Source organism: Phalacrocorax carbo, chromosome 11, assembly GCF_963921805.1.
Source record: "Phalacrocorax carbo chromosome 11, bPhaCar2.1, whole genome shotgun sequence".
Lineage (NCBI taxonomy): Eukaryota > Metazoa > Chordata > Aves > Suliformes > Phalacrocoracidae > Phalacrocorax > Phalacrocorax carbo.
In genome coordinates, this window is record NC_087523.1 from 16,500,527 (window position 1) to 16,525,869 (window position 25,343).

Sequence of the window (25,343 nt, forward strand, 5' to 3'; positions counted from 1 at the left end):
TTCATATGACAAACACTGTAGAGAGAAAGTAAAATGGCAGAACATGAATTCCTTCCAGTGACAGTGTTTCTAACAAGCACAGAAAATGGTGCAAACTTTGCCCTGTGGCTCTCTTTTCTGGAACATTAATATTGCCTGACTTTCAATGCACAATAGCATATGTCGGTGGACTGTGCAGTCAAATGTCTGCATTTTCAGTCAGGCTCAGAACCCAAAAGGCAAGGTCCTTGAGAAAAAACTCCTGGCCAAAGCCTTCCCTGTCTCTACTCCTTCTCACCCTTCTCAGAGCATTTCCTCAATACCAGGCGATTTTGTTGTCACAACATTCCTGGAAAACAGAGAAGTACTATCCTCACTTTAAAAGATGACACACAGGCTCCTGGCCAAGGTCAGGAGAGCTACAGCACAACATATGGTAGTTGAAGTGATGGTTGCGTTTGTTAATGACAGCTTAGTCCTAGTGAGGTGCTAAAGATGTATGCCCTGGACACCCCCCCACAACAGTCACCACTTTCTCTGAAAGTTTTACTGGTACAAGATGATTTGAGGCATTCATCAATCATTAGAAGCAAGCTAACGCCCTTGGATGAATGCCATCAAACAACTGTAAGCCAGGACATGCTGGAGTGTTTCTTCTTTACTACTACTAAAAAGAACACGACAGATTTATCCAAAGTACTGCTGTTTCAAACCCGACTGCAAGGGTATCTATCTGACATCAATTCATCATTTTTTTCTATAAAGACAGTCTCATTTTGTCCTCAGAGTATATATAAAGATTGATCTAACGACAACTGAAATCAACATAAGCAATAAATAGTTTAAAGAATTAGAAAGGAAAAATTTGGAAAGTGCCACATCTTCCTTTCTAACATATCTGTGCCGATCCCATGGATCCCAATGGATGTAAAAACCACGGATCAGTAGCCAGAATTTGGCCTTCTCTTCTCCAGTCCATTAAAACAAAAGAAAGAAGAGCGCAAATAAGCTGTTCTCTGCTTCATAGATGTAAATCTGAATTAACCATACAAAAGGCAAAACAACTGTGGATTTACACCAGCCGAACAACAGATCCCAGCCTCAAGGCTCTGAAGTACAGCATTTCACCATTATCCCTGAGAGAAGCAGGGATATTAACAACGTACCAAATTAGCATCAAAGCATTAGCGGTAATACACTTAGGGTATTTAGGGAACTACTTCTAAACGTAAATGTCAGACAATTTGTCTCTAATATTTCCTGCAGATTAGTACAAAATGATTGTAATAGATGTAAATCCTGCCTCCTTTCATACAGGCACGTACAGCTGGAATAGCTGTGGAGCTGTGTCCCTTGTGCTGCAGAGGAAGGCAGGTCCTAAAGAAGATACCCACGGTTTCCCTTCATTTCCCAGTGAAAATTGCTCCTTTGTGTGTTTCTGTGCAGGCACATGAAGCTTTTGGTATTACAGTCTGCGCCGCTGGGAGGAAGAGATTTTCCAGCACGAGTCTGGGGGCATTTACACAGGAAGTCTCTAACTTCTTGAAAGGAGGGGAATAGTATATGAGGTTTGGTCTCCTGTGGGAAGAAAGGGGATCTCCCAGCTTATCTGTGGGAGGAGGTGGGTGCAGTGGAGAGCCCTGGATGGCTGGAAGAGGGTGTGGATGAGACAACAAGGAGGGTACCAGCTTGCTCCTCGAGAGCGCATCAGTGCATGGGGGTCTTGGCTGTGAGATGAAGGGGTGGTGTGGGGAGAACTGGGGATGGAAGGGATCAATTTTTTGCTAGTGTTGGGGTAGAGGAGACACCACATGCCTCCTCTCCCTCTAGTCCCATCTCCCCTCTGCTCTGCCACTCAGTTCACACAGGCCTAGAGTCCTGGTATGGGGGTAGGGGCTATTCCACCTGGACAGAGTAAGCCAGTAGGATATGATCTGGGGCAAAGCTTGTCACCCATCCCACACTCAAGTCTTGCACAAGGAAAGAGCAACTGAGTCTCTATGGACAACTTTCAGTCTCCTCTCTGTAGGGCACTCAGCGCACAATTTAACCACTTGGATGCGGCACCATAAGACACTACTCCACTTAAAGTACTATTACTTTTAATAACATTTACAGACTATTCTGACAGGAAAAGGAGGTGTGTCTTGAAAAGTTGGATTCTACAGAAAAAATGATATTGCTGATTATTATTGTATTTCCCAACCAGAAGAAATACAGTGTACATACAGGTAATGCCATCTCCTATCAAAGCTGTTTTTTATAAGGCTTTGGTTTCACATGCTTATGATTTTGTACTGATTGATCTGTTAGGTGAAATCAAAGCTGCAATATTAGTTAATTATCTTAATTAGAGATTTTTAATTTTGGAAGACAGGAAGGGGGAGGGATCTATGTCAAAAACATCAGGCATTCTCACAGAATGGGCAAAGAGAATAGGGATAAAAGACATTTCCTTCCTTCCGTTCTCCTTCTTTTCACCCTAAGAGAAGGGACATCCAATCTGATGGCCAATATTCTCTATACAAGACATTCCCAGGAAAATCCTCCAGAGTTTAGCCAGGCTATAAGCTTTCAGAAGAGTCAGTCTGAACATGTTCTGTGGCAACTCAGGCATCAGCTGCAGAAGCCCAGCACACCTCCATGCCCACATCTTGCTCCCACTGGCTCTGAGAACTTCTTGCAAATGTGTATTTGGGCTGCCACCACATTTCATACAGAGTGACAAGAGCTACAAATCTCAACACAAAATGAAGAAAAAAAAAAAAAAATCTGCAGTCCCATCTCCTCCTTGCCCTCTAAGCTTTAATTTCATCCTCCTCAGACATCCTTTTCTTGGTCTCAGCTACATCTTTCTCCCAATTCAGTCTCTTTGTTCACTCAGGGCCCATTTGGGTCACGTCACCTCTGATTCCTCCAGGTTTGTCTTTCTGTGCTGCCCCAGCTGAGCAGAAGGAGCAGGAGCAGCACAAGGAGAGAAGGCTACTGCCCTCAGAGAGGTGCAAAGCTCAGGATTTGACCCAGCTCACAGAAAGCCTCTGCTAAGCTCTAGGCTGGAGAATACCTGGTGGGAGTTGAGGGAAAGAAACGCAGAAGCGTAGCATGTAGCTACCCACATCTAAGATACCGGTTTTTCATACATGCCTGAGTAGATGTCATATGTGATCATTTAATTAAAGAGCAAATCAAAAGGCATGCACACAACACTCAAGCCCTGACCACAGAGGAGCATCAGTGCTCTTTTCACACTGAAAACACACTAATACAAATTCCTTCCCAAGTTCGCTTTCAAATCAATTGGTCTGTTCGAATTACTTTACAGTTCAAACTTTCTGTATTGTTTTTTGCCCAAGATCACCACCCTGTTCAACTAAAACATTTATGAAACATCTGTATTTTTAAATATGAAGAAAGCATGATTTAATCAACAAATCAGTAATGACAGACACTGCTGGATTGTCTTGAATGGACAACCTTGGTATGAAATTTACAATGAAATAGTCTCTGAAAGATCTGGCAGATTTATTTTTTAATCATTATTATTTATTTTTAAGAAGAGAAGTGGGGTCTCAATGAAAATTAAGACTGTGGACAGCGAATGCAGTATCTTAAAAACGTTAGCATAGGCATGGATTGTCACTTCTCAAATGACTCCTTCCAGACAGTGCTTCAAACAAAAAGGACCTTTTTTTTAAAAAAAAATATTTTCATTCTATTCCCATACCTGTCAGCAATGTAACTTTGTATATTCCCTTGCACTTGTTTTACAGTAGCTCTATTGATCTGCTTAATAACTAGTCCCAAGGAATTGCACTGCTAAATCTTCTAGGAACAAAATCTTTCTGACCAGGTCAGCTATTAGGAAAAATGAGAATCCTCATACGCTGCATGTTTTCTTTCCTCAGCATCTTTATAAGCAGAGAAACTACCATGACAGAAGTGAGTTAAACCCCTTGACATTTTCCCTGTTCAGCAAATGAATTAACATAGATGTTTCTTGTTTTGTTTTCTAAGACTGCTACATATCTTAAGTAAATGCCTGAAAAAAAAACTAGTGCACAGTTGAAAAGCAAATGATACATAAATGATATATTCAATTAATATAGACACAAACATGCAAACGTTCATTCTGGTCTCAACTAACTCATTCGTAAGGAAAAGACTAACTTAACATTGTAGTCACTGAAATACATGGTAAAGAGTTAATAGACAGACTTAGCTTCTATTTTGATATTGTATTTTTAACTTTTTTGATACTCTGTGGAATACACAAGTGTAAAGTAGCAGGCACGGTGCAAGCCAGATGACTCTGGGAGCTGCTTATACATAGACTAGCTAGATACAGCTCCTACAAGATCCCTCCAGACCCTTGTCCAGCCAAGAATCAGCAGAGCACAACCGTGACTCCTTTCTTCCACAAATGCTTATGCCCTGCCATGCTGCTTTTACACCAGCCAAGAGCTGGCAGTGCAATAACTCACAGCTACCCATCTATCAGTCAGCTTTTGGCTTCCTGTTGCTACCAGAACTGTGCAAAGGAGCTAGTTCAGAGAAGAAACCTACTCTGTAATCATGTAATCAAAACACAAAGGATTGGTTATCTTTCTTTCCACGTTCTCAAAGCACTAAGAGTGAACAAAGCTAGCTGGAAAAGAGTTTAAAAAATAAATCAAGAAATCAGCAGAGTGATGTACCAACAAGTCATCTTAAGACTTACAGCACAACATGCTCCACTTACTGTCAAGAACAGCTGTACGTGAAAATAGATAATAGATCTTTAAAACTTGCTGCACTACAGCCTCAAGACTTTTGACTGGGGTTTTGATCTTTACTTTTCTAAATCACATAAGGAGTTCTCTAACCTCAGGGATTTTATATGAACAATCCATAGACATGGTGAGGTTTATATGGTCAACCAAAGCAACAAGTTCCTGCTCTAAAAAAACACAACTACTTTGAATCACACTGGCATAAGCTTTAATAAATTCACATTCAGAGCTTTACATGGGAGACAGTCACATATTACAAACAGAGTTTGTAGGAGTACAGAGTCATGGCACAAAACTCTTCAAAAGCAATCTTAAGAGCCTTCTGCTAAAGCTACACCATCTCCTGAGCAGAAGACCTAATATGTATTTTGGCACATTCTATCAAATTTGATTTTAATGTCATGAAGACAACTCAGGGATATCTTTTTTCAGGAAGAACATGATATTATCAGATTCATGTAATATATTAGCAAAATCATATACTATATAGTGCAAATAACATTATTTATTAAAACAAGATATAATAAGATTTAATATGCTGCGTATTATGCAATCAAGAGCTATTATGACACTGACCCCAATGCAAAGAGATAAAGAGAAATATAAAGGGGTTTTAGGTCTGTTTTTATGAAAAGGAGGCAGCAAATGAAAAATAAGAAAAAATTCTGTCATTATTTTCTAGGTTGGCCCAGAGATGAAGTGATTAGGTGACCTGGTAAAGCATCTGAAACAGTGAAATTGCTTTGGACTATTTCTCCAGTCCTCTGGGATGCTCTTTTGTCCTCCTGCCAATGCTCCCCTCTCTGGCTCTGTTTCTCCAGCACAAGCAAATACAGAAAACAAGAAAGAAGCGAATTCCAGTTTCTGCTTCTCTCTAACCTTGACGAGGTTGGTTTTGATCTCTGTCACATTCCAAAGGAAAACAGAAAAAGCAAAAAGAACATTCATGCTCCTTAAGAAGAACAGGGGAGGCTCTGGGCCGTGTTTGAAGTCTGAAGGAACTCTTTTATCCACTGTCAAAAAGAATTGTGCATACCTATTTTCATTTGAATCTTCTTCTAAAAGCTGAAAGCCAAAAGGTGAATATTGAAGTCTGCAATCAGGTCAGATAAGCTGCTAAATAGTTAGGCCACTGCCTAGAGTTCTAGGAAGATTTTGCCTTGCGTTGTGCTAATCATTAAGGAAAAAGACAGTAAGCAATTATTAATCTCCTCTGCTTACAGAGCAAAGACAGCTATTTATTAAAGATTGGTTTTCCAATAGGATTCTGCAGAGATTATTTCAGATCAAGTAGATGGATTAAACTCCATTTCTTTTACAGTTTAGTGGCATGTTCATCCTTGCACAACCACTGAAAAAGCAGGTATATTGGGTCATTTGACTCCATGGGCTCAAGGCCCTATAAAACACAGAAACTTTGCTTTCATTTCTAATAAAATACTGAAGAGTGTCACTTGTTCAAAACTCCTAGGAGCTTAACAAGATTTCAAAAAAGTATTCCAGCAGATGACCTTACATACAACTTTCTCCTCCATTCCTTTGCTGCAACCAAATGATTTGCTTTCCTGCAAAGCTCTAGAACATGGTGGGTCTGCAGCATATTGCAGAGGTCAGCACAGCCTCCCAGCCCAAAGCTGCAGGTGGCCTCCACAAGATGAAGGTGCTCCCTGAAAATTTGATAGCTCTATCTGCCATTTCAAATCAAGAGGGAAATCAACAAACTTCACTGTGTGTTAAAGAATAAGTTCAGGTTCTTCCGTAAGCATGAATCTTTTACACATAATATGAAAATGGTTTAGTAGCAATAACCAAACTCATTAATATATCAGAAAAAAGCACCATATGTAAATTCCCTGATCTTAGGGGACAACTAATGGATTACATTCCAACATATAAAGATGCAAGATTCATATTTCCCACTAGGGATATTCCAAAATCCTATTACTGAGCCATATCTCCAAGGAGAGGAGGGTATTTGTTTGTTTTCATTCTTTTTAATCAAACCTCTTTTTAATCAGTCAGAACAAAATGTTTTCACGCAGGAAAAAAAGTAGAAATTCATTGCAAAAATAACAGAGTCCTGATGGAACAGGGGAACTTGGAAGAGAAAATGAACATGGAATAAAAATGCAGGAAACAAAGATGTGCACTCTTTGAGTGCCTTTATTACACCAATGTATGCAGGAACTGTTTGCTCCTAAAGGAAATCATTAGAAAGTAGACTTTTAAGAAGCTGGACCAGGAGATTCAATTCAGCCTTTTGGGCTGATCCAAACTTTGCTGACTGTGTTTTCCTGTTAATTCTGGTGGGCTTTTGACTATGGCTCCAGAGCCGTTTTGTGTTTTCCCCTTTTAGGGCCAATTTCTGTTCAGCTACAGACACGAGTCCTGTGGAGGGGAACCTGCACAGGCACATATGCAACTGTCTGCTGAATTCATCTGGCGCTGGCTGCTTCCCAGATCCACTTCCGTCTTCCCTGTGCAAGCCCTTACAGACTCCTGAGTCATTTCAGGTATATGAGAAAAAGCTAGCCTAAGATTAGCTAAGGTCACAAATGATTCATATTCTCACCACAATTCAACAATCACATTCAAGAACTCAAGCCCCATTTTCAAATACTTCACAGCATTTTAAGTGAATCACTGAAATTGTTAGGCACCTGGTTTAAGAACAAGGATGTGCCTTTGTACTCAGCTCAGGGACTCACTGTACCCAGCTCTAGGGTCTCACAAAAACAAACAGCTGTACCACAACATTATCAGGCCACTTAAAATGTTTCATTCTGATCTTGCTTGCCTTTAAACAGCATTCCACCACTGAATCCTAGCCAACTTTGGTATAAAAGGAAGAAGAGAGTCAAGCTCAAGAAGAGGGAAAACGCCACAGTTTCAGCAAGGAGTGAATAATCCACATCTGCAACACCTCTCGTAATTTAAGCTCATGGCACCACAGTTCTTAACAGCAACTCCAATTCTGCCTCTCAAAATTAGAAATCTATTTTCAAGTCACTGAAAAAACACCACTCAAACTTCAAAGCTGAGCCATTCTTTCAGCACCAAGATGCCCCACGGCTCCCCAAAGTTAGCAGAACACTCTAACATTAGAGTTTCTCAACATGAGAGAAAATACAGGCTGCCAGCTGAGATTCAGAGACGTGCATTCACAGAAGAATATATTACAGGAGTGAGAAAAGCACACAATAATTCTAGTCAAAAATCCTTTCTGGTAAGCATTCAGAACAACTTGAAAATGCACTGTTTTACATTAACTTTTAAAGGAATCAGCACTTCTTTTATGAGAATATTTGTCTTAGGGTGAACATCATCTGATCAATACAGTACTGACGTAGACATCTATTACTCTATCAATCATACATTAAAAAGAGCAGCAGCGCTTTATATTTAATACCCGGTGTAACCAATTAGTACCGCCATCCCCTGATGTTACACAAGGTCATTCTCTTAAATTGCCACGGCAGTAAATTCTACAGTTGTAAATGAGAAGCTGCAAATTAATTTGCATGTAATAACAGTACCACTAAACCTTTCTTACCACTTTCAGTTTTTCCCACCTGCTACCAGAGTGGAAGTTTAGGATCTATTATTCCCAGAAGGGGACTTACCCAGCTGGACATCTATAACAGTTGGCTGGTTCTCCATGGGGAACAATGGCTTTGGAGGTTTGTCTGTGAGTAAAGCTAGAAAAGAAAATGAGAAAGTGTAATGGAAAAATTGCTACCAATAACTGCAAAAGAAAAGCTCTGTCATGTAAGCAATTGAATGTTTGTACGCTTGATGGCATGTCAACATTTCTTACATGTTATGGCTGTACGCTGCCAATGTGTTAGTGCTTTCCTAGTGGCTGTGGTGGCCCACTGCTTCAGTGGAAATGAGCTATCTCAAGAATTGCATTTTTAATACAGGCAGCAAAACAAACTCCATTTCTCACTTCTAATCTACATATAATATCTAGATCAAGCATTTCAGATCCTCGCCTTGCAAAGTTAACACACTTAATTAATTTGAAATGCCAACCAAATCCATTTCAGTGTGACCAGTCCCAACATGGCTTTATGCTTGCCCAAAGCAGTATTTAGATGCTCAAAGAAAACTTGCACAGAATTTTGGCTGCTGAACCCCAGCAGCTTCACACCTAGCTTACATTCCCACCCAGCTGGGTGGGGCTCCTTGATGCTCTTCTCAAAGCCCCAGTGGGGACCCTGCTTTCTGCTAAACAGCAGTATCTCCATCTGAGAGCAGCCTGGCCCTACGAGGGGACTGCTCCAGCCTCTAGGACAGTCACAGATAATACTATCCCTGAAAAGCACAGCTACAGATGGAGACTTCATGACCTGGTTGAGAGTTCAGTGCCAGGCTGTGCAAATAGGTTTTGTAAGTTGGGACTAGCTTGAAGTAAGTGCCTGAGTATACCTGGAGATGGGAGAACTGTTTTTAATCAAATACAGCATCTTGTACCACACGAATTTAAACATTTCAAAATTACTTCAAAACTTTTCCAGTTAAAATTCATCACCTGAAATTATTTGATCTGAGTTTGTAAAATGAATTCGCATTTTTCAGTAGAAGACTAAGTCAAAATTGCGCTGACCTCCTCAGAAGCCTCAGCACTTACTGATTTGATAGGAAACAAGTCTACCCAGTTGTTTGGTAGCTCAAGCTGAGAGTTGTCCATGGCTGTGGCAGCAGGTCTCCCTGAATCAAGCAGAGGGAGCTTGAGCTCTACAAGCTCCTGGCCTATGCTCCCGGCTCAGCCTGAGCCACTGGCATGCTGGGAGGACATCTCCCCCATCACAGTCTGCTTCAGCATGAGTCAAAGGTTCAACACACCTTCTCTAGGGCTTTCAAACAAGCTGGCTAAGTGGCTGAAGCATGGGGGGAGCAGTCACGTGTTTCAGTAACGTGGCTCTGATAACCAGCTTTCAAATGACAGCTGCGTAAAGCTGGAGGTAGCTGAATTATTCTGCTACAAAAAAAAAAATCAGCAACCTACAAAATATTTCTGCATGCACATCTACAGAAAGTGACAAACTGTATTAAAGACATATCTGTTTGATTTTGCTTTACAGCTGACACTATTATTTTAAACTCCTTAAGAAATGACTATCAGCACAACCCACTTCCCCAGTCCCATTTAAATGAAAATGGAGTTCCTTCCACTGATGCTACAGCCACGCTTTGCTTATCACATGCCTATTATCACAAAACGGGCATTTTGGTAACAAGTCAGCAGCCAACATTTCAGATCAAAATCATGTGCGTTTGTAAGAACTCCTTGTACAGTTCACCCACAAGGACAACACAGGAATCTCCAAAGTGATTTAGACAACGTGTTATTAAGACTAAAACCACAAGCAGGGCTAAGAATGAAAGATATATGGGGAATTCTGTTAACGAGCAAAAATGTTCATCCAATGCAAAGTCACAAGACTGATCCAGAAGCAACATCAAGGCTACCTGTAGAGTCGCATTATTTGCGGATTAGTCTGAGTAGAAAATTTCTGTCAGAAACAAATAGTTAATTTGCTGTGCTAATGCACCTAAGTAATCTGAATGTCATTAGAGAATAAGAAGAAAGTACTGCCAAACCTACATGTGGAAGTACAGTCTAACTACTTGCTTTTTAAGGAATTTCAATCCTAACCACAGCTGAAAACTTCTAAGTAGGAGCTTTAGGCATCAAACCCAAGTGACTTTGGAATGCATTCCACTGATGATTTTTTAAGCAAGATATGCTTTTAAATTGCTAAAAGCTTCTGAGATGCTCGTCCTCATAAAATCCCACTGCATCCAAGGGGAGATGGATAACTATTTCTCCAGCTTCACCACAAATTCCACCCTAATTCAAACAGTAAGTTTCTCACTTGAAGGTCCCATCTGCTTCAAGCAAAGCTCATTCCCAGCACTCCAGGAAAAAAGTAAATTTTCCAGGAAGTCCTAATACGTTGATAGACAGAACATTTGGAAAGGGGGAACATGAAAGTCAGAGTATGTTTTCAGTAGTAACATTTTTCTGTTCAACATGTATAAAAGCTTTGCTTTTCTTATATTCTAATTCCTCACATGAAAAGACTGTCAATAAATCACTAAATCACAGAATGGTAGGTGTCAGAAGGGAGCTCTGGAGATCATCTCATCCAACCCCCCTGCTTGAGCAGGCACACCCAGAGCAGGGGGCACAGGACCACGTCCAGGTGGGGTGTGAATGTCTCCAGGGAAGGGACTCCACAGCCTCTCTGGGCAGCCTGTGCCACTGCTCTGGCACCCGCACGGGAAAGGAGTTTTTTCTCATATTGAGGTGGAACATCCCGTGTTCCAGCTTGTGCCCATTGACCCTTGGCCTGTCATTGGGCACCACTGAAAAGAGTCTGGCCCCATCCTCTTGACACCCACCCTCTAGATATTTACAGGTATTGATGAGATCCCCCCTCAGCCTTCTCTTCTCCTAGGCTGAACAAACCCAGGTCTCTCATCCTTTCCTCATAAGGGAGATGCCCCAGTCCCCTGATCATCTCGGTAGCTCTCCGCTGGACTTGCTCAAGCAGTTCCCAGTCCTTCTTGAACTGGAGAGCCCAGACCTGGACACAGCACTCCAGGTGTGGCCTCACAAGGGTGGGGTAGAGGGGGAGGATAACCTCCCTCGACCTGCTGGCCACACTCCTTTTAATGCACCCCAGGATACCATTGGCCTCCTTGGCCCCAAGGGCCTGGTGCTGGCTCAGGGTCACCTTGCTTCCCACCAGCACTCCCAGGGCCTTCTCAGCAGAGCCGCTTTCCAGTAGTTCAGCCCCCAGCCTGTCCTGGTGCGTGGGGTTGTTCCTCCCCAGGGGCAGGACCTTGCACTTGCTCTGGTTGAATTCCATGAGGTTCCCCTCGGCCCAGCCCTCCAGCCTGTCTAGGTCTCGCTGGATGGCAGCAGGGCCTTCTGGTGTGTCAGCCGCTCCTCCGAGTTTTGTATCATCAGTGAACCTGTGGAGGGTGCGCTCTGTCCCTTCATCCAGGTCAGTGATGAATATGTTGAATAAGACTAGAATCGGCACAGACCCCTGCACGTTAGCAAGAAGCAAGAGCCACTAGACTAGAATTACATTAGCTGAACTGCAATCCACTGCCAGCCATAAGCAGCACCTCTTCACAGGTATTGCTTGTCATTTTCTCTCAAGTCATCACAGAAAATTAGAGGTAGTGTTGTCTGGCCCAGGCAGCTGCTGAGGGGGAACCTCATCGCTTGAGTCACAACCTGACAATATTGCTTTCCTGCAATTTTGGTTTGGTTTCTTTATTGTTTTTTATACTGTCTAGGCAGACTTCCTCAGACCACATGCTAGAAGGAGACAGGAAAGGAAGTACTATAAAGGTATTAAAAATTCAACAATGTTCTTAACCACCTCTGTGCAACCGAGGTCAGTAACTTCTTAAATGACCCTAAGTCTCTAGAAAATGCATTTTAGCCTAGGAAGTGCACAATTTAGACTTCTTAAGAAGGTAACACGTTGGCCTGTATCTAAATGCAGGAGTACCCCAGACGCTCAGCACAGAGAGAAGAGAATGGCCGTTGCCAGAGACATGCAGCTATTTGCTGCAGCTTCCGCACAGGCCTGCTGCAAAATGTGCTTGAGGGAGTGGAAAGGTCACAGTGGCTGCAAAGGGAGTTTGGAATTTAGCCCCAGAACTAACAGATTAAGCCCTTTGTCCGGACCAGGCCAGAACAAGCAACACTCTCACTGACCCTTTACAGGACTCCTTCAGGAGACATTATGATGTGTTTAAAGCTCAGCACACACACAAGACCTCCTAAGTAAAGCGAAGGCTCAAATGCAGAAAGAGATCAGCTTGAGAATGCAACTGTAAACAACTTGATATACCAGGTAAATTTTGTTTTGGGTGGAAATCTGATTGGGGGGGAAGGGGGGAAGGGAAAAGCCCAAACCCCCCACCCCCCCACCCCCCACCCCCCAAACCTTTCATCTCAGTTGAGTGTGGTCCCTTGTACTTCATGGAGAGCCTCAGAGTTTTACTTTGCGGTAGGCTTTTGTTCCTACCTTTAGGCTTTTATTGTATTATTATTTTTCATCTCTGGTACTAAATTGTACTCTGTGTGCATTGTAGGATTTGGAGAAAGCTTGCTGGGGTAGCTGCATCCATGCTGTGCCAGCGTGCTTGGGCCTTCCTTGCTTAATGCTCTTTTCGTATCTTATTCCTACCTGCTCCCCTTCCAACCCAATCTGACCAGGGCTTCCCCGTTTCCCTTAGCATTGCTTGCAGACTTTGGATGTTTTCTAAATGTGCTCCTGCGTGTCACATTTTACATGGTTATATTTTACCATATTGTTCTTGGAGAGTAATCATTATAACGAACTGGCAGCCTGTCAGAGCTCTTCACATAGGAACTGAAATGGCCCAAAGGGATTTTAAGTCTAGAAGGCAATGAACTGCCCGCTCTTCAGTGTCATATGTGTTTACAGAAAACAAAAGCCATTCTTATTTTAGAGGTCAGACATCAGATCACTCATCTACCTTACGAAATTCACTTTTGGTCTTTCCTATACAGTAAGGCAGTACAAGATATTCTGAGCTACGAGGGATTCTAATTTTTCATGATCTCTGTACTTGCCCAAAGGCCATAAACAACCTTTATTCAAATTCCCATTCCTCTAAAAGAGTTTTCCTTAATTCTCAGAACAGTTTTATAGATGTGCAGCACTCTCATTTCCAGCCTTGCTAGAAGGGGGAGCATAACAAAAAGTTAATGCTGTCACTGTATCAACATGCCTTTAATAAAGCTAACAGTATTATGCATTCTCATCTAACTCTTACTTCACCTCCCAGAAAACCACTTTAAATTAAAACAATTAAATGCACTGCAAACATTCTTGCTGTTATTAAAGGTAGAGCAGTACTTCTGCAAAGAATCATAGAACGGCAGGGGCTGGAAGGGACCTCTGGAGATCATCTCATCCAACCCCCCTGCTTGAGCAGGCACACCCAGAGCAGGGGGCACAGGACCGCAGCCAGGAGGGGTCTGAATGTCTCCAGGGAAGGGACTCCACAGCCTCTCTGGGCAGCCTGTGCCACTGCTCTGGCACCCGCACAGGAGAGGAATTTGTCCTCGTATTGAGGTGGAACTTCCTGTGTTCCAACTTGTGCCCATTGACCCTTGGCCTGTCATTGGGCACCACTGAAAAGAGTCTGGCCCCATCCTCTTGACACCCACCCTCTAGACATTTACAGGTATTGATGAGATCCCCCCTCAGTCTTCTCTTCTCCTAGGCTGAACAAACCAGGGTGTCTCATCCTTTCCTCATAAGGGAGATGCTCCAGTCCCCTGATCATCTTGGTAGCTCTAATGTGAATATACCTCATTAACTGTCACAGGAAGAGCTGGGACAGATTTCCTCCCCAGGCCTGTTGGAACATGCCATGCCCCTGGGCTGCTCTAAGCAGCAATACTTACATGGTGAAGCCACTAGAACAAGGATGATACTAGCTCCCCAGAGCAACAATTCCTGCTGTCACATAGATAGGCCTACCTTTGCAAGATACTAGGTCTGACACTACAGCCCACTAAAGGGTTTCTCTGACTTTACTTGCCATTCTAGGATTTCATCCCATAAACAGGCTGGGACAGCTTCAGCTGCACTTGTTTATGCAGGTATCAGCTGATACAATACACTACTGAAATAAGACTGAGGAGGGTTCATACAGAGCTTCTGTGCTTTGTCCCAGGGTAACACCTGGGGCACCACTTGAAGTCACAGGTGCTGGATGACAAGCTGGAAAGTAATCTCTTTACCTAGAGGCACCTGGCAGTTAACGTGCCTCCCGCAATAGCTTGGTGGACATGGCCAGAGGCTGTTTAGCAGCCAGGCTGCTAGGAGACTGCATAAAGTGCTGTTTCCTCCTATGCTTATATCCACCCCATTAGAAAGTAATACACAAACTTTAAAACAATTATCAAGTTGTGTTATTTCAACAACATTTGTCATGGGTTTTTTCATGAGAGATTAAAGGCACAGTGTTGTACAAGTCAATATACTGATCCAATCCCCTGCAACTGTTCATCCAGGTGCATTTTCTTTCCCAGAACACGATACTTCTATTCTCTCTTTTGCAGAGGTACAAGGAATATATTGTCCCAGGAGAAGTGCCTCAGAAAAGCAGAGAAGAGACCTCCAAAAGATTTAGTCTTTCCAATTAGTTACGCAGTGATCTTTAGCAGACAAAGAAGAGCATGACTTGCTGCACAGGGCAGCATCTAGCTACCCACAGGACCAACTGAGGAAGACAAGAGCCTTGAAGGAGCAGCTCCTGCTTCTAAGTACCAGTGCAGCATAAGAACCTAGAGAGTCATTTTTTCCCACCACAGCCTTACTGTTTTATAAATGTCTCATTCCATATTCAAACATACATGACACACTAATGAGTTCTCCTGAAAAAGTGCAAAGCCATCGAAAACAAACAATCTTAGGATATCATTACTTAGGGATAAGCAATAATAACCAGTTAGAAAAACTAGCAGGCATCTCTATAAATACCAGTTCCTTCACAGTTTGCTATTTAACACAGCTCTATTTCCCTACGCTATTTCCTACCTTCCCCCTGCAGCAGCCTCAGTACTCTCCCCACTCCAGTCAGACTTCTTTTACAGCAGCCACAGTGAGAGCCAGACAGCCCAAGCTGTTGCTGTAACAAACGCAAGTATCTTACCACAATTTTTGAGTGGCTCAGCTAAACACAGCTTCTGAATTTAATGGAGATCACCTTCCCCCATGCCATGTAAAGGCATCTAAGCCAACAGGCATCACCTGTGCTCCACAGACCTGAATTGTAACCAGTGTGAACCCAGTCAGCACCACGGTCATGCACTGAAACCCAGCTGCTTGTCATTTGAAGGGCCACTTTTCTGTGAGTCAGCACAGCTGGAGTGTTTTCCAGACCAGATAACTCTTCTAGGGGAGATGAAGGCCCAAGGCTAAAAAAGTTAATTTACATGTGGCTAAGAACTGCTCAAATGCTGGGGAAGTTTTCTTCTTCTTCCTCAGGGTGCATAATGACTTCTCTTCTTGGGATAAGCACCCAAAGTACATTTGCTGTTCTCTAAGTTTGCTATTGATGTACCTCCTGGACATTTGTTCATGTAATTTGCAATGATGAAAGGAACAATTATACAAATATGTAGCAGAATGCAAGGAATCTAACAAAAATGTTTCAGGTCTTCTATGAGACAATTACATGCCAACCTACTTCCTTCAATCAAAGGATCTGGCATTTTCCCACCGTTAATTACCTCAGAGCCTCTAGTATCATTCAATCAAGAATCTGGCTAACCTTTTGACAGCAGAACCAATCTGTTTGAATAGCGTCCTCTGGGGCAAATAACAGCATGCCAAATTCTTAATCTGAAACTAGTTCATACCCGAAGTTAAGCTTTTGTTCACTCCTAGTTCAAATACACATGCTTCCAGGCATGGCTTAGATCTACTTTGGCATCTAAAAATCTTGGCAGTGACATTGCAACTTTCGCACCATAGATGAAGACAGAACTAACTGCGTGCAAATTGCTAAACCAATATGTTAACCAGAGGGCACGTGTTGCTAAGAGAAGCTCAGCATCACACCTTTTAAAAAATATGTACCTAATTCCCTATGGCTCATCTGAAATCCCAGCTGGTGCCAACAGATTTTTCAATGGCTGACAGTAAAATGCTTCAGGCCTGACCTGCTACTGCTTTGTCTTTTATGTTGCTGCTTACACCTAAGCAAATGTGTGAGCCAATTGTGCAGATGTAAATGAAAATGTGACAGCTATAGTCTTGCCTGCCAGGGACTGAACTGTGCACTTGCTGAGTTAGAAGCTTGTCTAAAGAGCCAAGGGTTCCCACCTGGACTTGCAATAAGTATACTTTGTGGACTGAGCCTCTAACACACATTTACCAGCAAGTCCCGCTACCAGATCAGAATGACTGCTTTTCATTTTCTTGGCACAGCAGCAAACTACCACACAAGGTGAGAAGCAGTGGAAAACCACATAAAGCAACTCATTCATAAAATGCAGCTTTGTGAGGCTGTGTTTATATGGGGACACCGTTCTCTAATTAGCTGTATTGTAGTGTGTTCTACCAGTCAGTCAAAACAGACTTTTCAGCATTCAGCTATTGTGCTGCCTTTCCTTCACCACAGTATCAAGCTGACAAAATGACTGCACCTCCATCCGTCATTTGCTGTAACAGAAATAAAGGCATTGCAACCAAATGTCAAGGGATAAAAGTCTCCACCTTTGAAGATAAACACTGAACGCTTATTCTCAATAAACTCAAACTCAGTAAACTCCGAACTTGTGTGGAAGCCAGGCGTTATTAACCAGTGACAGAGTTTTTCTCTATTATTACCATTCTCTAGTATTACCATTTGAGCAGGAAATGCATGTTTTGGGACAACAGGGTGAAATGATACAGCAACTGGGCGCCTCCCCCTCTGCCACCATCACCATGAATATGACTTTTTGAAAACTCTACCTAGGATCAAGAGTGCCTTAATGCACTGTTTGGTCTGCCTCTGTGGGACAACTTTCTGCAAGTTTAGTATTTTTATATTAGCAGTAAATAATTGGTATTCATCACATGAAGTCTTTTTATGACATAGAAAGAAGGGCAGCACAATCACAGTTTTAAGGAAGATGCTATGTCCATGCTGAAATGCAGCTCACAAGGGAAATGATTTTTGGGGCACTCAAATGCTCTTGGATCATTACTGGTGGTTTTGATTCTAACCCATTAAGCCCTCAATGACTTGGAACAGATCTATGTTTGACAGGTCACACTACTGGCACCAAGAAGAAGCTGGCCATGACTGTACCCCCTTGACTCTTAGAGCAGTCAAAATCCTAAACAACTAGCTGTGTCTGTCCTTTTCTTGCCAGCTTCTCTGACAGCTATGGCTGCAGGCATGACCATGCACCCACTGTAACTGTTTAAAACTTGTAACAGCAGCTGGTGATTCCATGTGTGAAATCACCTCTGAACAAGAAGTCTTGCTGCCAGTCTTCTCACCTAAGATGTCTTCAGATTCTGCACACGGGATGCTATCAGAGTGCACGGAGCTAGCCAAACTGCTTTGGAGAGAAGAGCAGGAGCATCAGGTACTAGATGAACTCAGGTGAATTCATGGAAATGTTAAGAAAAGCAGAAATTAATTAGATCTTGGGTTTTGGATCTTCTGGTTTTCAGATTTGTGCAGGACCTTCTTTCCCCTCCTTACAAGGCAACCAAGTCACGTAGGGCTCTACAAAATGAAATGGTGAGATTCTAGTGGGAATGAAGCAACAGAATACGACTTACGAGGACTCTGGTGAAGTGGATAGAAACAACGGCATAGATTGCACACTACGGGAGCACAGATGGCAAAATCCCATAAGGTGCCCATCACAAGATAATTACAATAGGGCTGAACACTTAACGCTACTGCAATATACATGTTAAATGCAGCTGACTGTTATACATCTCCTGGTGTGAAACTTTCAGTGACACTGACGGTATGGGTTTGGCAGTGCTGTCACTACAGTCATTGCAAGGTGGGTGCTGGAACGTAGAACTCTGTGTCAGCAGGTCTCTCACTGTTCTGATGCTATCAAGTCTCCTTGCTCCTACGGTTGCCAACACACCTTTCTTTTCACTGCATTTCTATATTTCACAGACTGGATTAGATTATGCATGACCATTTTATTCCTTCCTAAAAGTGGATCATGCAGCCTTCTTTTATGAAGCAAGCATGAATTTCCTCTGAAGGAGAGAAAAAAGTGTAATAAATTGTTACTAAGTGTAAATTACATTTCCCTGCATTATAATTCATTAAAATCTCAAATGGAGTGTGCTTTATTTAATGAACGGAGTGTATTTAACACAAAGGACACATAATTTCATCTGCACTCAAAATGTTTCTCTTGGACTCTTAGCAGAAATAAGATGCTTGAAATTACCCTCTATTTCAAGGAGATCTGCAAAGAACATTTTATGACATTTTATCTTTTGGCTTTTTAATTCTTTTTTCTTTCTGTCTTATAAAAAAGTAAAGAAGTGGTGACGGATGAAGCCAGATCCCATCATCCATCTTGAAGGGACAGCTGGAGACTTTGCATGCAAATGAAAGCTATCATTCTTGTCAACCTGAAGCCAGAGTACCAAAAGCCTGCAGTCCACGGCCAATTAATATTCCATGATCAATTTGACCACTCGTGCACAGTGAACTACTGCACCACAGCACAACCCCAGTAACATGAATTATCATGGAGTGGATTTTGTGTGTTGTTTTAATAAAACTCAAAGCAATCCATTATCCTCTGAAACTATAAACCTCATATTAAATGTAGACAGCGTACCAAAAGAGGATTATTGTGGACGATGAATGGCAGCTGAGCTAAATATTAAGCACCTATTGCACTAGATCTAGGAAACACAGTGGGTGCTTTCTGGGGGGGTGGGAGAAGACATCTCTGAGCTCAACAGCAGCCTCAAGCCAGTGCACACCACAACCTGGCAAAGGAGGAGCCAGTGTCATTTTGCCACCTCTCTTAGTTTGCTGTTTCAGACAACTACACGGCTCACCTGTGCCCTGAGACAGCCCTGAGTCATAACCTTTCTTACAGACCAAACATTCCTGTGCAGTTTTTCAAAGAAGAAAACAGAGCTACTGAAGATCAACATTAAAAATGTATTTCACTTGAAGTCTCAAAGGCAGTAGGCACCATTTAAAACTTGTACTTTGGACATGATTAGATGTTGTACAGTGTAACAGCTCAGCCTGCTTTGATGTTCAGCAGGACCATTACAATTTCAAAGCTGCCGTACAGCAAACAATTTTTAGATGGAATTTCAATTGTAAGTTTTTTAGGCTAACGACATTCACAAGTAAGAAACATGGAACTTCTGTTAAGTCATCTCTTGCCAATTGACTTCGCTCTGTAGGGGATTAATGAGTAGATTTCACCCTGCTCCATCCAGCCTATTAATTCTGATGCATTCTTTGGAGTAGCACCCTGGCTTCCAAAGCTTGCTACAATTATGAAAAATGTTACTATACTTGACAAGGAAAACCTTTTCATAAAACGTTTATGCAATATTTATGTAGGTACTTTGTCTCTAATTTGCCTTCAAAAGCTGCAGAATGTATTCCACCAGGTTTTGGTATTATTTTTTTCATTTTACCACTGAAGTTTTGAATTCTATTATTCACTAAGCACATGTAGCATTGTTCAGAAAAAACTGGGCTGAATCATGTCATTTTTGGTTGGATGAGCAGGAAAATGAACAAAAGCAGGCATAATACAAGCATGTAAGGAAATCATAGATACGCTCGCTACTGTTTATCCTGCCTCATGACCGAAGATCAAGAAAATGTAAATCTTCTGATGAAAGACAATGCTTTAAGAAATGAAGGAGACAGTTATCCCATGAAATTTGTCATCTTATTTGAGGCAAAGGATTTAAAAGAATTATCAAAAAAAGTCGCATCCATAGAAATCTCTGGCGGGACGACCCACTTTCAGAGTTGGCAGCACTGCCTTTCACCACTTTCATCGGAGTTTATACCAGCTGATGGGAAGCAGAATAGCCCCCTGAGGACCAGCATGGGACCTGAGCCTTTCAGTATCAGCTACTATCAAACACAGTGCAGTTTTCTGATCTGAGAATGCAATTTCTTTTTCATAAAATTACACCAAACATGCGCAAAGCACTGCCTCAAAGAAAGATGCTATGGGAAACTTCATAGCTTTGATAAAACAAGTTCCAGATAAATGATTCACATCCTAAGTCAGTGGGCACGCTCTCACTCCCATGCATCAGGTTTACAGGAGGCAACTAATCAACAATAAACACGTAATATTTTAAGACTAAAATATTACTTGAAAATGTTTAATGGTCAGTGGAGATGCAAAGAACGGCAGCAAACCTCCAAGGGGAACGTGACTAAAGGCTGCATAGAGAGTTCTACGTACAAACAGCACGAGGACAAATGTCATTCCAGCGCCCACTGGGGCATCTCTATGCACCGCTGTTGACAAGCCCAGTGATACGAAGCACAGCGGAGAGGAACAAATTAACTTCCCAGTGAAACAATTCAAAGACCTTGTGGCAACTCTAAAAGCAATGGAAAAGAGTGAAGACATGGCCAAAAAAATGTTTTTGGGACTGTACTTGTTTTGAATCTATGTGACCATTGCTAAGCACGCTGTCAGCCCACCAGACATTTTTATCAGAGGAGCATAAAACCAACTTGACAGCAGAGTAAGCGATGGATTGTGCTGTCCCACAGGTCAATTTGGGCATAGGTTATACTGTATGCAGCAGAAACTGCAGGAGGGCCTAGCTTCCAAATCCCCTGAAATGTGAGATTAAACAGTCCCACAGGCACTTCAAATGGCTGCAGATAAGGATTTAATCCTTCAGTGTATTTCCTCTATCCTTTATTAAAAGATGAAGATAATCTTTAAATCAAGAAAAAAATAGGAAAAAAAAAACAATGGAAAGAGCCAAAAAGCATCAAGGAGAGGGAGAGGAGAGGAGAGGGAGAGGAGGAGAGCACAGCTTCTACATTTCTCTGCTGTTCTCAGAGGGCCATTCATTACCCAGCTTGTAGGTTTTCTGCTTTTTTCCAGCAGCCAGATAGAAGTTTTTCACCAGGAATGTAATTTCTGAGAAATTTTTCATGAAACTGTGTCAGTTTGTTGTAACGAACCTCCCTGACACTTCATTTTCCTGTTGAAAGTGTCTTCTGTTTGTCATGTGTTGAAGCAATTTAAGATTTTGCTTTGACATTTTCAACAAGAGAACAAGACGAGTCAATCTGTTCTAGGTAGTAACTGCCATTACATTTAAACTACATCATTCAAATGAAACTCAACATACTATTTTGACTGCTATTTTATATTTTTTATATGATCATGTAGAACCACTGCCCCAGCTCATGGAACAATGTTCAAGCAGCAAAGTCATTTAAAGAAGACATCCCCCCCCAGATTTTCCAATAATTCCACCCTGAAACTTCCATTTCTTTCTGAAACAGCGTTCTCAAGTGGCAGCCTTCAGATGTGCTTTTATAAGGGGGAATTTTGGCTTTTATCCCAATGTAAAATGAAGGCAAAATCTGAGAAAAAAACACCAAAACTTCCTCCCAAATAAGAAATATAAATCTCTGACCATCTATAATACTTCATTCCCAAAGGATGGGATGTCTGGCTGATGGAGAAGCTGAGCACAAACTCAGCAGTGGCAGTGTAGGAAACAGGAAAGGCTGCATTACTTATCACATTCATCATACGGTGAGGGTGATAACCTGCCCCAGGTACTTGTGATTGTTTCACCTACCCCCATTTGAAAATTTTTCTCCATTTTATTGCCTGCTTTAAAATGTATTATGCACCATGTTCAGTCCTCTCCAATCAACATGTACATGTCCATCAACTCCTTCTGCACTATAGTTATCAATCGTGCTTTATTTATTACAGGAGAAAGATTATGTCTTGTCCATCAAGTCTTTCACTTCAATTCTAAAGTCCATTTTCTAGAAATGTAAGGCAACATTTTAAATTGAAATACATTAAATGCATAGTTAAAGAGAATGACAGTTTCTCAGGAGGTGAACAATATTTGGATAAATAATTACAGAACAAAGTATTTTAAAAGGGTAATATGAAGTTAATCTAAATACAGGATTACAAGTGGGAAATATTAACACCTTCTCTTCCAGATTTTAATTAATAGTTAAAGAAAATCTTTGTGTGTAAAAGCACACTTGTAAAATAGACACTCTATAAAGATCACTTATCTACAAATTATATGATATCATTGCTTTTTACAGGACCAGCGGATTACATAGAGAAAGGAAGGGCTGGGGTCTGGTTGTTGTTTGGGGGTTTTTTTTAGTAGTGAAAGCATGGTGGCATCATAAAAGGGTTGGATCACAGAAGCAAAACCACAATACAGCAGTAATGTTAGATACGTTTTTAAGGCACAATGTCTGTCTTACTGTGTTATTATTCTCAGATTGTGTCTAAAGACTACTTTTTGTACCATGCCTTTGTTGACTATTACCCATCCAGAGATGCATTACTGATATCACAACAAAAGGGAGTATTCAAATGCAACCGTGGGACTGGGCTCCATTGCAGCTAATACACCAAAGTCAGAGACCTCTCCCAGCCCTTGGTATTATTCTGCAATGATGTGCTTGCTTACCAAGGTGCTGTAAAGGGACCTCATATACTGTACTATAAATAGGCAATTTTGGCTGAATGCACGGTAGCACTATTTTTTATCTGCTCCAGAGCTGACATTTAGGGAATTCTGAGTTGTGGCTTCAATGCTTCTTTTCTCCTCCTACATACTCTCAAGTTAGTATATCTTTTTCTGTTGGTAAATAAGCACCTTTGTGTTCAAAAGTAGTCTAGTCCGGAGCTGCATAAACCAGTTAAATTATCATTAACACCGTATACTGATCTTGCAAGGAGTTGAAAACTCCAACACAGTTTCATATCAAAGCAATGGAGCTTTAAGCTTTTGCGTCTATGAATGATGAACAACATTACTTCAAATGACATCTTTTGTCAGAGTTGCTTGAGCTAAAGACAGAGTGAATCCATTTGTATAAATTGTGGCGTCGCTGCTGAAAGATTACAAAAATATATGGTGCTGTCCTTAAGTCTCAAACCATTAATATAGTTAAAATATGCCATCTTTTCCCAGGAAGAACTAGCAAGTCCTTAAAACACTATCATCAATCACGACTAATTCACTAAATATACAATTCCAACAGCAATAGAAAAAGAAAATACAGTATAGTATATCATCTGTCACTACATGAAAAATCTCTATTTTTCAATGGAAACTGCAAGTCAAGATTTCCAAGGTCTGTGATATAGATGGTTCATAACCGAATTCCTTTCCACTGGGATCAGTCCTTTGTTTGTTTTCTATTTGTCTGATAGATCCAAAGCTAGATATTTTTATCTGGAAAAGCAAACAAACATTAATTTCACCCCCAAGAAAATGTATGTCTGGATGCTATAGTTTAATCATTGAAGTACTTTAAAAGTTATCATCAATCAAATGGATTTCATAAAAGATATTTTGATTCCTCAAACCTATACATTAACTAATTTATTAGAATTATAAAGATTTTATACTGCCAGGGTGTCCAAAACCACTACAAGGTGTGGGCTAGGAGTCCACTGTACTGTACAAAAAGTTCCTGTGCGCTGGTACTATCTTGTTTGACTCAGATCATTGCCTTTTCTGTTGCATTCTCATCATGTTATGTCTTGGTTTGGAGCAATGAGCATTTCACTATGCAAGACTGAAGGTCATACTAACGAAAAGGAACACTAATGGGGTGAAAATTAATATCATGGGGACAGTAAATCATTCCTGGAATCTTATTTAATTGATCATTTTGTAGCTGACCTTGGTTCAGCGGAAGTCAATGGCAAAGCTTACATTTCTGTAGGTATGAACAGGATTGGGTCCTTCAAAGTATGGCATGTTTTATGAATGTTGAAGGTATCATATTTTACACTAGAATTTTCTTTATTACTTCTCAATACAAAACTTCACCAAGAGTGCCAAATTGCTGTATAAACACACCCCATAATACAGTACATTAATTTAATACGTGATACATTTTCCTGCTAGTAATATTAAACGTTGTCATTTTCAGTACACAGATGCCTAAAAGAGCAAATTTTCTCCCCCATCTTCCTCCTCAGTATTTTCCTCCCAGATTTTACAAACATGTCTATCACAAACTACCATCTCTCCATCTTTGGCTGGCAGCCTGACATTTCATTTAATAGTATGTGAACTACCTCTGAGGCAGGGTTCTCCGCGAGACCCAGCCCCCCGCAGCACAATGCCCGCAGCACTACGACAGAGGCTTTTGCAATAGGATTTATGCTTACTTGAAATGGAAACGAACCAACAAGGATTATTCTGCAGCCGTGTTTTTTAGCTTAAAGAACCTGACTTAACAGACTCTGATGTGAGTCATGAGAGAAGCAGGCAGCTCGGGGTCAGGAGTCTCTGCGCTCGCCTTGACCATGGTGGCTGAGGCAGATGCTGAGTTGAGCTGGCCAGGGCAGGCAAACTGGCTTGGAAGGAGCTTAGGCTGCGTCTGAGGAAACTTGCTCATTCTCTCTCTTCCCTCATGTTATCTTAACCAAAGAGATGTCACTGTCTCTTTTGTACATTGATCACTGTTAGTCATAACAAATAGGCTTTGATGAAGTGTTTTCAGAGGAGCACGTGTTTCTGGTGCTCATCTCTGCTGTATCAGCATATTTGGAGATCTGGATTGGGGCGAGTGGCATCCGCCAGGGAACGCTCAAAACCTCCAAATCTGCACTACTGTGGGAGCCAACAGCACAACTAAGTGTGCTCCTTCCATCTCCCTGATGGCATGCAGGCCCCCTTCCTCCTCCTTTCCATTTACCTCTGTCTCTTAGAAAGATGATTTACCAATACCATCCACTGAAACGTCTCCTTTGGGAAACAAGTATGAGGGATCCTAGGTGGGAACAGGAGAGGCACA

At 41.6% G+C, this 25,343-nt stretch overlaps 1 protein-coding gene across 9 annotated transcripts in view; it reads right to left on the reverse strand.

Annotated features, from left to right (window-relative positions):
- IL1RAPL2 (interleukin 1 receptor accessory protein like 2) overlaps positions 1-25,343 on the reverse strand; it is a 395,107-nt gene that overhangs the window by 104,742 nt on the left and 265,022 nt on the right. For 8 of the 9 annotated variants that reach the window (XM_064463223.1, XM_064463227.1, XM_064463220.1 and 5 more), the window contains one exon: positions 8,372-8,446. The exons of the other annotated variant lie outside the window; for it this stretch is intronic. In XM_064463223.1, coding sequence (XP_064319293.1) covers positions 8,372-8,446 — 75 coding nt within the window. The remainder of the gene's footprint in view (positions 1-8,371; positions 8,447-25,343) is intronic. 9 annotated transcript variants of the gene reach the window in all.